This window comes from Metopolophium dirhodum, chromosome 2 (assembly GCF_019925205.1).
Source record: "Metopolophium dirhodum isolate CAU chromosome 2, ASM1992520v1, whole genome shotgun sequence".
Taxonomy (NCBI): Eukaryota; Metazoa; Arthropoda; class Insecta; order Hemiptera; family Aphididae; genus Metopolophium; species Metopolophium dirhodum.
In genome coordinates, this window is record NC_083561.1 from 35,327,305 (window position 1) to 35,343,055 (window position 15,751).

Sequence of the window (15,751 nt, forward strand, 5' to 3'; positions counted from 1 at the left end):
TTTTTCAGGGTAACGCGGGATCTATGAAAGTTCTATAAAGTACTCAACTTTTTTAAAAGGGGGATATGAATTTTGGGCGCACGGGAATTGGACCGCAAAGAACCTTTTTTTCAAAAAATTTTATAATAATTAAGCTACTAAAATTTTACATTTATAACAGGTAGCCTCTGTGATTAGGACACTATTTTAAACGATTATTATTGAATTGGGTAAGCAGAGGTTTACATTAAAATTAGAAGCGTATAAGAACATTAAAAGCCGGGAAACGATTTCTGAAATAAAGTTCTTCTTATTATTATTATTATTATTATTTTCAAGTTAGTGATGAAGTTTATGAACCACTACTTAATTCTATACGGGAAGCATATAGTGTGAAAATTCTTATAACTCGTATAAAATTGTGAACTACCCGGTCATCGGAGGCAACTATAGTGTATATTAACCTTTTTATTTACGATAAGGATGGGAGGCAATTCGTATATTTTGAGAGGCAACTACTAACTAGTATGCACCGATTTAAGTTTATTCTTTTAGATTTAATATGCGGGCCCCAGGTCAGATTTTTATTTGGGTTAGACCAAGTAATTTAGAATTTAGAGCATTTGGAATTCGAGTGCCATAGAGACGTTACTGAAGGGAGTTAGTCTGAGGGTGAACGTTGTATGAATAGATTTTGAATGGTTAATTTTAAATCTCCAGTTTGTGTACCAATCTTTTTTGGTAATTCGGTATTGTTGTGCTGTAATGGAGGCATTGGAGTTCTTTGTGGACTTATATGTATATAATATGTAATTTGTGCCTCATTTAAAAATTAATTTTGGTAATTAGGTCCACTTTTTGAGATTGTAATTTGCGCCACACAAAACTTAATAGAAATTTTTGTATGGTATTATTCAATAGAATATTAATTATTAGAGTCTACAGGTAGACTTTTCAGTAGGTAGTATTTTTGGATTCTTGTTTTGACCATTTTAGTGGATATAAAAATATAAAATTAATAATGTCACATTATCATTGTCGGTGACGTAAAACATAAAAACATAGGTAGGTAGTATAGGTACTTATACTGAGTTATTCCTAATGCCTAGTTTACACGATGCGTAGTAACTAGTACTTGTCAATAAATTGTTATTATCGCTCGCACTTTAATCACACGTGTGAGCAGAAGTGAATAGTGCTTATAGTATTAGTAAAACCGTGAGTGTGAGTGAATGGGCCCCGTTCTATTTACTAAAATATTATATTTTTGTATATTTTGATATTCGGGGATTCGATACCGTGATTTTCTGTTTTTGTCTAACACACCCGCGACATAGTATTTTAGACGTGACTCGGCGCGGCGCAGTGGCTGAAATCAATCACGCGACGTGATTAAAAGAGTAAACAACGGCCGCTGCCACTAGTTCTCGGATGGGTGACCATCTGAGTTCGTTGTGCGCAAAAACCTTGTCACACATACACGTGTTCCTAACCGACCGTACCAACAGTCCCAACCCTACTGCACCAACCCTACCCAACCTTACAGGATTATGACCTCAGTCGTCGAAGCCTTAAAATCTAATAAAAAAAAAAAAAAAGTATTTTAGGCGTGTTTTTAAAATTTCGATGGGCTGAAAAGTCTCTATCCAGCGGCCAGCGCTGTAGCCGCCTGTAGGTACTGAATAAGTAACGAAGTCTGTTGGTATTATTTGTGGATTCAAATATGAACGTCTATTAGAAATAATTCACTAGAGATCGCTGCGCGAGTATTTTATTTTATTTTGTTATCAAAATATCAAAATATTCAACTACTAATCTCCAGGGCGGGGCTAACCACCTTTACCCATCATAGCTTCACCGGACACTGGACGGTAACAGAACAACAGGTTACGTTAAATTTTTGTTAGTAAATAAAACAATTGCAATTTCCGTCTCGTGTGTTTACTGTTGTTTAAGTAATAATTTTATATTTCTTTTTTTTAAGTTATTACAGTATACGATTTGGTGTAATATTGTTATTTGTTTTTGATATTTACAGGTCAATTAATAAGTGTTGCTTTTTATGCACAGTAAAACTATGCAGTGTATGATAATTCGTTAATGGAATTTAAATCTAAGGTATTTATCATGTTTGGGCGTAAACCTTTTGTAGGTAGTTCGATTGTAGTAAATAGAAACGAACGATTATAGTTGTAACTTTGTAAGATAGTTACATATTGTTTGAATTTTTATTCTTGATGCTCTAAATTCATGATTTGTATTGTATGGGATCGTAGAAAAACATTTAACATCTTATTATTGTGGACCACAATTGTGGTATATTAATACCTATACAATTTTTCGTGCTGTACATATTGAAATATACATAGTTTCCTTTTACCTATACATATTTGTTTTCATTACACTTTACTTATCAGGCCCGTCATTAGATATTTTCCGCCCTAAAGCAAATATTTTAATGCCGCTATTCTTTACCGATATTTCTTTAATTTTGCCGTCTTCATTTCTTTAAAATTGTGTGCCGCCCTAAAGCAACACATGCCTTGTTTGTGCCCTAGCGACGGGCCTGTTACTTATAAGTTAATTTTAACTAATAATGATAAATATATTTGTTAATATAAACGTTTAAGATGAATATTTTCAACGAACCGACCACATGTTGATTAATTTTTATTTGATAACATATTTATTTAAATTTCCGCTTAGTGTCTTACACATATCTACCTAATAAGATACCATTTTACTAACATAATAAATTAGTTTTAAAAGCTTTCCATAAAAATTTTATTGGGACCAACTATATATTTCAACATTTATTTATATCAATAGTAAGTTGATCTTTGAACCAGGCAGTTTTTAAAGAGCAAACTATCAGCTACGAACAACTAGAGCTACAAATGTGCTAAAACAGTGTGGTTCTTATAAACAGCAATCGGGTTGCTTTGATTGCTCCTTATTTATTTATTTATTGTAATACACATTTTAATATGAGCTGTTACCAAAGTAGTAATTAGGCATATAGGCATAATATAATTAAATTAATTAACAGTCCAATGTGTTGTATTACATTTCCAGATTTTCCAAAATGATGTCTATTTATATGATACTTATTTTAATTTTGAAACTTTGCTTGGGACAAGACTATCCACTACCAACCTACAAAGTTTCTCAAGAAAATGATTACTCACGTACTACAAAATCACAAAACGATAAATTATTCAATAATTTATATGATTGGAAAAATAATTATGATAATAATATAATTATCCCTGATGCGTAAGCAATTTTTATTGTTTAGTGTTTATGAGGTAGAAATGGAAAATTATTGTATTCATTTTAATTTTTGATCATTTTAGAAATTATTTTGTGGTTGCAAGTCGAATGGTTAGACCGGGTCAAGTGTACAAAGTATCAGTTACTGTTTATAAAGCCAAACAACCAATTTCCGTTAGAGCTTCAATTCAAAGAAATGGAGTTGAATTAGCTTCTGACTTAAGTGTTATCAAAGAAGGAATTCAAGAAACATTATTATTATTGGTTAGAATCAATATTTAGATTAGTTTCTTAAATATTTAAATAAAATACGATCTGCTACATATATGTGTTGCTAAATTTAGGTTCCAGCTACAAGTGTTACTGGTGATTATAAACTAAGAGTAGAGGGCTTATACGATGGCATCATTGGTGGATATGCATTTAATAATGAAACTCGACTAAATTTTTCACAACGATCTATGACAATATTTATACAAACTGATAAACCAATATATAAACAATCTGATATTGGTATGTATATTTTGAATGAATACCAAACATTTTAGATGAAGATGATATAAATAAAAATAAATATTATTAATTTTAGTTTATTTCCGAGCAATTCCAATTAATACAGAATTAAAAGCTTTTGACAATCCTGTTGATGTATACATCTTAGATCCAAATCGCTATATTATGAGGCGTTGGCTTTCAAGACAAGTATATATTTATTTATATAAATGTTAGTAACTACCTACATTTTTCTATTAAAAAAACAAAATATTTTTACAGTCTAATTTTGGATGTGTAAGTTTAAATTATGAAATGTCTGATCAGCCTGTATTTGGAGAATGGACCATTCAGGTAGTAGCTCAGGGGCAGATTGAAGAAGCTACATTTTTAGTAGAAGAATATTATCAAACTCGTTTTGAGGTATATTTCATTTGTTTTATTCATTAATACTTATTTATTTAATTATTAATGTATGTATTACATGATTAATTAGGTCAATGTTACAATGGCTGCATATTTTCTTGATTCGGATAAATATTTGAGTGGCTATGTAATGGCAAATTACACTAGTGGTGGACCTGTAAGAGGAAATCTAACTTTAAAAGCAACCATACGACCACTCAAAAATGGGTTTAAAAATTATGATGGTCCTATAATTGAAAAATATTTGAGTTTTGTAAGTTAAATGAACTGTATAAGAGTTATTTGAATGCTAATATAATTATAATTACTTATATGTTTCCTTTAGGACGAAGCACATCCTTCTTGGTATCCTAAACAATCTGAATATTCAAGAATAAATCAAGTACCACATTTACAATGGGTTAGTGGTTTTTAATTTCCACATTAGTGTAGTAAACTTAAATACATTTTATAAACTTCAATGTTCATAATTTTAATTAACATAACATTTTTTAGTTAAAAGATTATTTAAATATTTTTATTTTCAGTTTTATGGTGTTTATAAGTTCAGATATCCTTTAAGTGAGTTGCAACAATTAGTTTCTTCCTTAGAAGAGACTGAGGTAACTATAACAGCCACAGTTGGAGAAAGATACTTAAATGAAATTATAGAAGGTTATTCAACTGCAAGATTTTTTAACTCTTCGGTTAGAGTTGCATTTTTGGGTGGTTCACCACAAGTTTTTAAACCTGCCATGCCATTTTCGATTTATGTAAGTATAATAATTAATAATTAATATAATTGTTACTTACATATTTATCATTATTGTAATTTAGGTACTCGTGTAGTATGATACCTATCTTTATTTTGTTGATGTAATATGCTACCTACTCACTGAAAAAGTTTACGGGTGTTCACTATTTTTACATACCTAGCTACTGATTTATGACAATTTGATTAATGTATTGCTAATGATCATAATTGACATATATTTTAATATGTTATACAGTCGACTCTCCGTAACTTAAACCTTGATAGCTTAAAATTCTCCATATCGAACAAATAAAATTTTCCTTCAAATAACACTAACACTTAAAAGAGCACAAAACACAAAAAACAAGTTTTTTTAATTTGAAAGAATTTTCAATTCTAAGAATAATGGTATAGGTTTTACGTTTCTTCTCACATTATTCAATAAGTTATGAGCAATTGAAAAAAGATGCGTGACATCATTGGGCCCGGCTCATTGTAATTGCCTATCATATACATGTAAAAGTTTTTTGCTTCGCACAACAATTTACCAACCGGAAAATTTTATTTTTGAAATTTAGTTTACATATAAATGTGTGATTTTATGTGTTTAAGACAATACAAGTATCATAATATCAATACAACGTTTAGATTTTTAAATATTAAAAATCTTAAAAAATACATTTTTAATTTTTATTTAAATGGCCGTATAACGCAGGCTAATAACCTTGCAGTTGATGCCTTTAAAAATAAGTAAAAAAAAAAAAATATATAACAATAGGTATGTGATATTTTCTGGTAGGTTGCATACTACATGCATACAGTTTTTTGGTAGGTAGCATAATACACGAATGCCGTAATTTATTTTTAATAACATGTTATAAATATAATTAATTAGATTACAGTTTCTCATCATGATGGATCGCCATTAGATAGATACAGGTTGTTGCTTGGTCGTTTAGATATGTCTGCTGAAGTTGTGATGAAATCTGGCGGACGAAGAACTATTGATACAAGAGCACTAAAAATGTCAACAGATCATGAAGGAGTATTTGAAATGAAATTATATTTACGTACAGAATTAGGTAAGTTTTGTATAAATGGAAATGTATTAAAAATATTAAAAATAAAATCACATAAAAAACATATTCTATTTAATCATTATTTAGGTCTTGAAAATGATAAACGTGCTTCAGAAGTATTAAAAGATATTGAATCAATGAAAATATATGGATCATTTAAAGACATGTATGGTGAAAGATCAACTTCAGAATTACTTTTACTTACTCATTATTCACCTAGCCAACATCACCTTAAAGTTTGGACTTCAACTAAAGACGCCAAGGTATTATTATAATTTTTTATTTATAATCTATACTATAAATTATTTTTTTAGCTCTATTCATAACAGCAGTTTGGTTGCCATTAATGTATTTTTAAGTTTTTTTAATCATCACTTTTTTATAAATAATTTAAATTATTAATAAAAAGGAAAAACACAATAAATAATTGATTTTTTTAATGTGCTTATAGCAATATATGTGATTTATAAGGTTATATGATAGTGGTTAATTCCCTCTAACTTAACATAACCTGTTAAGAGTGAATTGACTTTCCGTAAGACGGATACAACACATGTGGGTGTAGAGTGTAGGCGTATGAAGAACCTCTTTAAACATAAAATAATAAATGCATATTAGTAAAAGTAGCACCAAAACTATAAAAATAGCACTGAAAATCTTAAATGCTTAAATTGTACTAAACATAATATATTTTTATTCTACGAAAAAATGAGTAAATTCTATAGTATAGAGCCCTGAGCATAACATTTAAATTAAATTAAATACAATAATTTTTGGACGGAAGTGAAAGAATGAGACATTTTTATCAGTTTCATTATCCATACTATTTTTTTATTTTATTTCATATAATATTTTTTATTCATTTATAGGTTGGACAGTTTATAGTGTTCCATGTACAAAGCAATTACTATTTGGAATCATTTGATTATATAATGCTATCAAAAGGTTTGATATTATTAACTGGACAAGAAGTTACTCATGCTTCAACAATCCGAACATTTGCTGTTACTTTATCAGCTGAAATGGCACCAGCTGCTACTATTCTTGTGTATCATGTTGGTAAATTTGGGGATGTAGTTGCGGATAGTTTAACTTTCCCTGTAAATGGAATATCAAGAAATAATGTAAGTCATAACAAAAATATAAATAAAATAACCAATAAGTTGTGAACTAGTATTCACACCCAATTCGTTTTTATGTGTAAACATCTAAACTCTTTTTATGTGAAATGGGTTGTATATTATTTGAACAAAATTGAAAAATATGCTATATTTTAATATTTCTATTAATTACAATAGTAATATAATCTGTAATCAAAGCCAACTATATAAATGAAAAAATATATGCATTTTGTGAGCCAAAATTAAATTCATGTGTGAACCCCATATAGCAGCATATAGGGGTTGAAAAATAGGCTCAATGTATTTATTAACATGTTGATGGTCACGACTGCTATGGCATTACACCAAATTCTATCAATTTAGCGTCACTTTGAATTGGTCAATGCTATGGCATTTATGGTTGGTATACTATGACTTAAAAAAACATGACTGCTATAACATTGTGTGACCGTCAATGTGTAATGATAACTTTTATTGAAATTGGGCAAGAAGTTCCTAAGATTTGCCGTTATCAACTTGGGTTTATTATGGTATTGTGTTTTTGTTTGCTTGCACAAAATTAATACAGCCATACATTTTCTGGGAAGGTGTCTATAGATGTTTATATACCTACCTTTTTATGTGCATTAAATATCTAAATATTATATTAAAAGTATATATATTTATTACATAGTTAAACATTTGTAGTTTATGAATATAATATTGTATACATTTAAAAATACTAATCAAAGGTTTTTTGTGTACTACTAAAAGTTTTTACTTTACAGTTCACTGTTTTTATTAACGATCGTAAAAGCAGAAGTGGAAAAAAGGTTGAAGTAGCAATATATGGTGAACCAGGAGCTTATGTTGGATTATCTAGTTTGGATTATCCATTCTATGGTCTACAAGCAGGGAATGAATTAACATATGCAAAAGTAAAGTTTTTGATATGTTTTCAAAGTGAATTTTTGAATTAACTTATTTATTGTAACTTAGATTTTGACTAAAATGGAAAGGTTTGATGAGGATACAAATGGTACAATTATGCACACATGGCTTTCTCATGAAGGTTCTCCTGATGAAATAGTTTATTTTCCATCATCGACTTTTGGAATAGATGCTAACCGGACATTTGAGTTAGTAAACTATCAAAAAAAAAAAAAAAAATCCATGCATAACCATAGATTAAATAGCACTATAAATATGCAATCAATGCAATCATTATTTCAATTTGGATTTGTCTTACTAGTGGCGCAAATGGCAAGAGGTGGCAGGAAACAAGTATCTATCCTTCTCCTGCCACCATTAGTGGCACCATTAGTGGTGTACTAATGACTAGTGAGTCAAATCCAAACTAAGATAACGATTGATAAATGGTTACATTGGCATTGCCTATCTATGGTGTTATTTAATTAATGGTATAACTTATTAGCTTTATGTATTTTATATACTTACAAAAATGTTTCATTGAAAATCTATTCTATTTATAATACTTTTTTATTAGATTTGCTGGTGTAGTTGTATTTACTGATGTTATTCTACCGCGACGAATGACTTTATGTAACAAAACTCTAGGATATGCTGAATGTCTTAGTGGACGATGTTACTTGGCTAATAGAAAATGTGATGGACATATTGATTGCGATGATGGCACTGATGAAGCTCTATGTAAATTTATAATATTTAAATATTTAAAATAACTATAATATATTATGATCTAGTATAAATGCAGTGTATTGCCAGACTATTCAATTTTTTTCTTTCAAAAATGTATGTATTAACTTGTAAAGCACTAAATCCAAGGTTGAAAATGTATTCACATTTTACAACAATTCAATTTTTACTTTTTAGTATTTACCAACATTTAAGTTAAACCAAAAAAAAACCTTACATTTTTCTATTGATAAAATTGTTTACTCATTTATTTTTATGTTTTAGTTTTAATTATTATGTTTTTTAATGCCAAATTTGACAGAACAATCAAATGTTAACCATTATACTTAAGTTATATAACATATTTTGTGCAAGTTAAAAATTTGCATTGACTCAAAACTAGGAGTAGGAAAATCTCCCACCCTAGGAAGTCTTCTCGTTTGCAGTTATTACGCAATAAAAATTTAAAAACATACTAATGAAAAAAAATTATTTTTTCTGAGGAAAAGTCAATTGTTTTCCAGTTATTTTGTTGTAACTTTAATAGTAAATTATGATAGTCAAAATCTGATTGTTTCATCATACCCAATATAAAAACATAATAATTTAATAATAAAAAAAAATATGTTGACATTTCTATTTGGGCCACCACAATTTTTTTCAAATTTTTCCGGTTTTTTGTTGTTTAACAACTTATTGATAAATTATTATTGTTATTAAACAGCAATTATTCTATAATTCTTATAATACTCAGGTCCCGGATACTCTAATCATTTTTGTTTCACTATTTCTAACTTCCTATATTACTTTTTTTTAAATTAAAACTATGTTTTTATTCATTTATTTTCGTAAAACATTTTATTTTATTTAGAAGTACAATAGTTTAAGTATTATGCATATATCTAAGTATATATCCCTAAGGTAATTTGAAATTATAGAGTACCTGTTTTTTTGCATTTAAAATTTTTTTAACTACAATTTAGGTAAAAATATTATATTTAGTTTTTGTATATAATTTAATGTAATTTTTTATTCCTATATGTATTAGGTCCATTGTATAATCGTACAGAATTCAATAATTTTCGAAAGTTCCGTTACAATCATTTACAAAGACATTATGATAATGTATGGATGTGGCGAGATATTAATATTGGACCTCATGGACGGTTCATATTTGATTTAGATGTTCCTTATCGACCTGCAAATTGGATGATAACTGCATTCAGTTTAAGTCCTACAAAAGGTTTTGGCATGATTAAAAAGCCCATTGAAGTAAGTAAATGTTTTATAATTGAATACAAATATTATTATTTTTAAATAATCCATTTTTCAGTATGTTGGGGTATTACCATTTTTTATGAATGTTGAAATGCCTACACATTGTAAAGAAGGTGAACAGATTGGAATTCGTGTCACTGTTTTTAACAACCAGTGCAATAGTGTTGAAGCTGTAGTTATATTATTGGGTTCAGAATCATATAAATTTGTTCATGTTGAAGAAGATGGAATAGTATGAAATACCATATAAAATATAGTATACTATTATATGCTTATTTTGTAACTTTATTTTTATTTTCTAAGGTAAACTCATACAATCCTAGAACATCTCACGGTAATCAACAAATTTTTGTTTATATTAAAGCACAAGATGCAGAAACTGTTTACCTACCTGTGGTACCTACAAAACTTGGTGATATTACTATAACTATTGAGGCTACTTCACTAATAGCTAGTGATCGAGTGACTAGAAATTTACATGTTGATGTATGTTCATTTTTTAAGTGTTAATATTTATCATTTATTTTTGTATCTAAAAATACAATTCTATCATTTTTGTAGTCTGATGGAGTGCCTCAGTACAGACATCAGTCAATGATCTTGGATCTTAGTAACAGAGCTTATGTTTTCCAATATTTGCATGTAAATGTAACTGAAACTCCAATTATTCCATACAGTATAGATCGTTACTATGTATATGGGTCAAACAAAGCTCATCTTTCATTAGTTGGAGATGTCGTTGGACCAATTTTCCCTACAATGCCTGTTAATGCAACATCTTTGCTTAATTTACCCATGGTAATATTTACCATTAAAATAGTATTCAGTACCTATTGGTTAGATTGTTTAATTTTAATTTTTAATTATCAGGATGCTGCTGAACAAACAATGTTTAGTTTTGCAGCTAATTTATATACAACAATATATATGAGATTTTCAAATCAACGAGATAGAACACTGGAGAAGCAATCGTTCTACCATTTAAATATTGGATATCAGCGTATGTTATCGTTTATGAACAAAGATGGATCATTTAGTCTTTTCAGGAGTGATTGGTATGATTTTTCTCTTGTGATTATTTTTTTTTTTCTAATATTAAAGTTATAATTTTAGGAATATGTCTTATCCAAGTGTGTGGTTGACTTCATATTGTGCTAGAGTGTTCCAGGAAGCAAACTTTTATGAGTGGGAAAATTTCATATTTATTGATCCACAGGTAATTAATACATATTTCTTAATAAAATAATATTTTAAATATTAATAGATTAAAATTAAATTATTAAACAACTAGGTAATTTCAAAAGCTTTAATGTGGGTGCTGAAACATCAAACTGAAGAAGGTTCATTTTATGATGTGACATGGTTTCCTGACCGTAAAGTTAATAGTACAATGCACAGATCAATTTTGTTTGGAACAAATAGGCAACAGAGATTTACAAATATATCATTAACTGCACAAGTTCTCATAACATTAACAAATGCAAAAGATTTATCAGGGGTTGGTTAATATTTAATTTATATTTCTGTATAATTTAATTCATATGTATAATTGTATTTTATGATAGGGTCTAGGTTCCAAATTGGCTCAAGGTGAAAGTCGAGCTGTAAAGTATTTAGAAAAAAATATGAATTTATTAAATATGACCGGTGAACCGTATGAAATCGCACTCGTTACTTATGCATTAATGTTGACTAAGTCATCATTTGCTGAATATGCATTCACTCTATTATCTAGACATGCTAGGAGAGAGGGTATGTTTTGTGTTTTTTTTTATTTATATATGGTGTTTTAGAGAATTTTACTTAAATATTATTGTAGGTGGATTGATGTATTGGGGTAAAGAATTTGTACCATCACCACCAACAAAAATGGAAAATCAAAAACCATTTTTATTACCACGTCTGCCTTATAAATTTGACTCAATTAATATAGAAACAACAGCATATGCTTTACTTGTCTATGTTGCAAGAAAAGAACCTTATATTGATGATGTTGTTAAGTGGTTGAATTCTCAAAGACTTACTGATGGTGGTTGGGCCTCCACACAAGATACGGCTATTGCCATGAAAGCTCTAATTGAATATACAAATAGAAACAGACTTCGAGATGTATTTACATTGACTGTTACGGTTGAAGCTACAGCTCTTTCAGGAAAAACAAAAATATTGAAAGTTAACAGTGAAAATATTGCTCAGTTACAAAAAATAGAGGTTATGAGAGCTAAATGTTTCCCTCTGGTGTTAAATTAAAATTTTTTACTTTTATTTTAGATTCCACAAGCTTGGGGTACTGTCAAAGTGCAAGCTAAAGGTTCAGGTTATGCAATTTTACAAATGTCCGTCCAATATAATGTTGATGTGGCAAAATTCCAAACAACACCACCTGAACAAGCCTTTGGAATAATAACACGTGCAGATTTTCATGGTCGCAATCAGTCTCATATTACATATCGTAGTTGTCAAAAGTATTAATAATAAAGACACAGTAGTTTGACTTAAGTTACTAAATGATTTATAATTTAGATGGACTTACATCGATGAGTCTCCTAGATCTGGACTGGCTGTTTTGGATGTTGCTATTCCAACCGGATATATAGTGCAACAACAAAATTTAGACGCTTATGTATTGCAAAGAACTGTTCCAAATTTACAAAGAGCTCGATTTTTCCCCGGAAAGCTGTTGTTTTACTTTGATTATGTAACATTATAATTTTATATTCTTATATGCATGCAGTTTAAAATTTAATTAATTTTTTATGTATTAATAGTTGGACGAGTCAGAAACTTGTGTTAAATTTACTGTTGAAAGATGGTATCCTGTTGCAAATATGTCACGTTATCTTCCTGTTCGAGTGTATGATTATTATGCTCCTGGTATGTTTTTATTTATTATATAGGGTGATTCTTTTATCATGAAACACCCATTATTTCAAAAAGTATTGAAAATATTTTTTTACATAGTTTCAAGTTGTTAAAAAAACAACGTTTTTATTAAAAAAATCATATTTTAAATATTATTTATCCTTATAATTTTTTAAGTTTTTACTTTTTTAAATGACAACAGAGTTTTAATTTTATATTCCAAAGCAGAATATTTTTCTAAGTATTTTGATTCATAAAAATCAAATTTAGAGCGAGTAGTTTATGAGTTATAAGTATTTAAAGTTTAGATGAGACGAGTGGTACGGGGTTACCCAGCAAAATGTTTGTCTACTACTCCGCTTGTCTTAACTTCAAATACTTATAACCAGGGCTATGAACTTTATGCACTAAAAAAACCCAAAATATGCAGTATAATATGCATTTATTATTTTAAAAAAAATGTATTTAAAAGCATAATTATAGAGAAAAAAAATTATTTTTGAATCATAAATATTTTATTTATATTTTTCTTTTGATAATACTGAATCTGTAAACCTGGCCGGTCATTACGGTCATTAAAGGCCAATTCTTATTTCTTAGTAAAAACACTATAAACCATACGGGCGAGCGTCGCCGACGGCAATAGTGACAGCTATTGGTAAAAATAAATATTTTATTCTTGAAAACATTTTAATTAAATAAGACGATTAAAATTTATAGTATTAATAAACATTTACACAATATTTCAACTATTACTCGGTATAGTATAATTCAAAATATAGACTTGGAAACCGTGTGCGGCAGCTATTTATTTTTAAATTATTTAATTTACAATATTCAACTATCAAAAACTTGTTTGTTGTAGATTTCTTATACATTTTTACCATAAAATGCATTTATATACTCAAAATCTTTAAATATGCATAATCATATAAATTTAGTAAAATATGCAAAAATATGCAATATAAATTGTTGTATTTCAACTGTATGGTTCATGAACCGAATTTGTATCGAATCAGATTTGAAATATGCAGCTTCCTGAGAAAGATGCAAATGCATAAAGTTCCGAGCCCTGCTTATAACTCATAAACTACTCGTCCAAAATTCGATTTTTATGTATCAAAATACTTCTGCTTTAGAATATAAATTAAAACTATGTTGTCATTAAAAAAAGTAAAACACTTAAAAAAATATAAGGATGAATAAATATGATTTTCTTAATAAAAACGTTGTTTTTTAACAACTTGAAACTATGTAAAAATATATTTTTAAAAAAATTGATACTTTATGAAATAATAAGTGTTTCGTGATAAAATAATTACCTTGTAAATCATTAAAATTTGTTTCAATACATTTTACTGATTTTAAATTTAATAAATTATACATTATTTTTTTTAGAACGATTCAACGAAACAATATTTGACGCTTTACCAACATATTTGTTGAATATTTGTGAAGTATGCGGTAGTAGTCAATGTCCCTATTGCCCAATTTTCAATAACGCTGTTCAATTGTCTATTCCGTTAAAATATATCTCTATTGCTACTATTATTGTAATTAGCATTTACAATAATTTAATTACATAATACAACTTTATTATTAGATATGTTTTAGTTTAAAGTTAAGTATTAATTTAATGCACTTTAAAAACCTAAATTTAATAAACTTAAATAAATATTTAAAAAAAATTGAATTAGATATTCCAAGACTGGCTAAAATATGTTTACATCAGCTTACATAATAAAACTGTTTTAAAAAAAAATATATATTAATATTTTAGACTAACATTTTAAGAGATGCACGTTTCCGTGTTGCTACCTACTATATAGCCTTATGCTAAGAATAAATCCGTAGCTACACAATGATAGACGAAACGAAAATACTATTATTTCTAAATGTTGTTCTCTTAATAATGTACTATAATGTGTAGTACAACTAATTCGAAGGGCATACCTCACTTATATTTCACAGCTTATAGTTGAATGATATTATGATTATCAGGGCGGTGTGTGTACGGGATGGCAATTTTAAGGGGACAATTAGGGACATTTTGATCATAGAATAGATACAGACATATTATTGCTATATTGCACCGGGTGGCGAAATACCCAAAGCTGGTGACCCTGATGATTATAGTAATTAATTCACTAATTATACTAATATTTTATAAGCAAAACTTGCATAAAATTGCTAAATTTTAACAAATGCTATAATATTATTGAAAATCATTGAAAATTCTTCATTTGAACAAATTCTTACTTATATCTAATAACTAATAAGTAATAATATAATTGTTTTATTATTTAATATTATAATTTTATCTAAACAAAAAAAAAATTTTTCCAACTTAACACTTGATGAATCTCCTAATTTGATCATAATTTTGCCTTTAAGTATATTTATTTTTATTTAGATATGATTCGGTTGTAAAATGTTTCTTTATTTTATTTTATTGAAAAATTGGTAGGTAGCTATTTACTTAAATTGAATTATAATAACACACACAATGTATGACATATTATATTCCTAAATTAAAATTTCTGAATGGTTAAATAGTTTAATTTTATAATTTGCTTCTTTGTATTTAATATAAAGATGAAACACTGAAAATATATTAATGTAATGATAATTGATATTCTTATAAACAATATCCTTTGATTAAATAAAAGCTAGATAGCTAACCTGTCATTAATTTATAAAAGTTTTAATAAACTAGAAAAATGACTTAAGTATTAAATTAAAATTAATTTAAACTGATTTTATACTTCAAATTAATTTTAAGTTGCAACTAATGCCGTCCATTGTTACATTTTTTTTTTTATATTTTAATATTGACTTTTTACATGTGTTTTAATATTTAATAAATAATTTAT

At 27.9% G+C, this 15,751-nt stretch overlaps 1 protein-coding gene across 1 annotated transcript; it reads left to right on the top strand.

Moving 5' to 3' along the window:
- The first annotated feature begins 1,829 nt into the window (after positions 1 to 1,829).
- On the top strand, positions 1,830 to 15,316 carry LOC132939024 (CD109 antigen). The gene is made up of 29 exons (XM_061006022.1): positions 1,830 to 1,934; positions 2,018 to 2,097; positions 3,055 to 3,255; positions 3,336 to 3,516; positions 3,597 to 3,765; positions 3,842 to 3,954; positions 4,027 to 4,167; positions 4,241 to 4,423; positions 4,496 to 4,570; positions 4,698 to 4,922; positions 5,799 to 5,985; positions 6,070 to 6,245; positions 6,852 to 7,106; positions 7,871 to 8,020; positions 8,082 to 8,221; positions 8,590 to 8,753; positions 9,787 to 10,010; positions 10,072 to 10,248; positions 10,320 to 10,502; positions 10,578 to 10,814; positions 10,887 to 11,071; positions 11,130 to 11,232; positions 11,308 to 11,514; positions 11,582 to 11,768; positions 11,836 to 12,227; positions 12,288 to 12,481; positions 12,540 to 12,714; positions 12,785 to 12,890; positions 14,277 to 15,316. Exons 3-29 carry the CDS (start codon positions 3,065 to 3,067, stop codon positions 14,462 to 14,464), a joined length of 4,908 nt encoding a protein of 1,635 aa, XP_060862005.1. The 5' UTR covers positions 1,830 to 1,934; positions 2,018 to 2,097; positions 3,055 to 3,064; the 3' UTR covers positions 14,465 to 15,316.
- Positions 15,317 to 15,751: the final 435 nt, after the last annotated feature.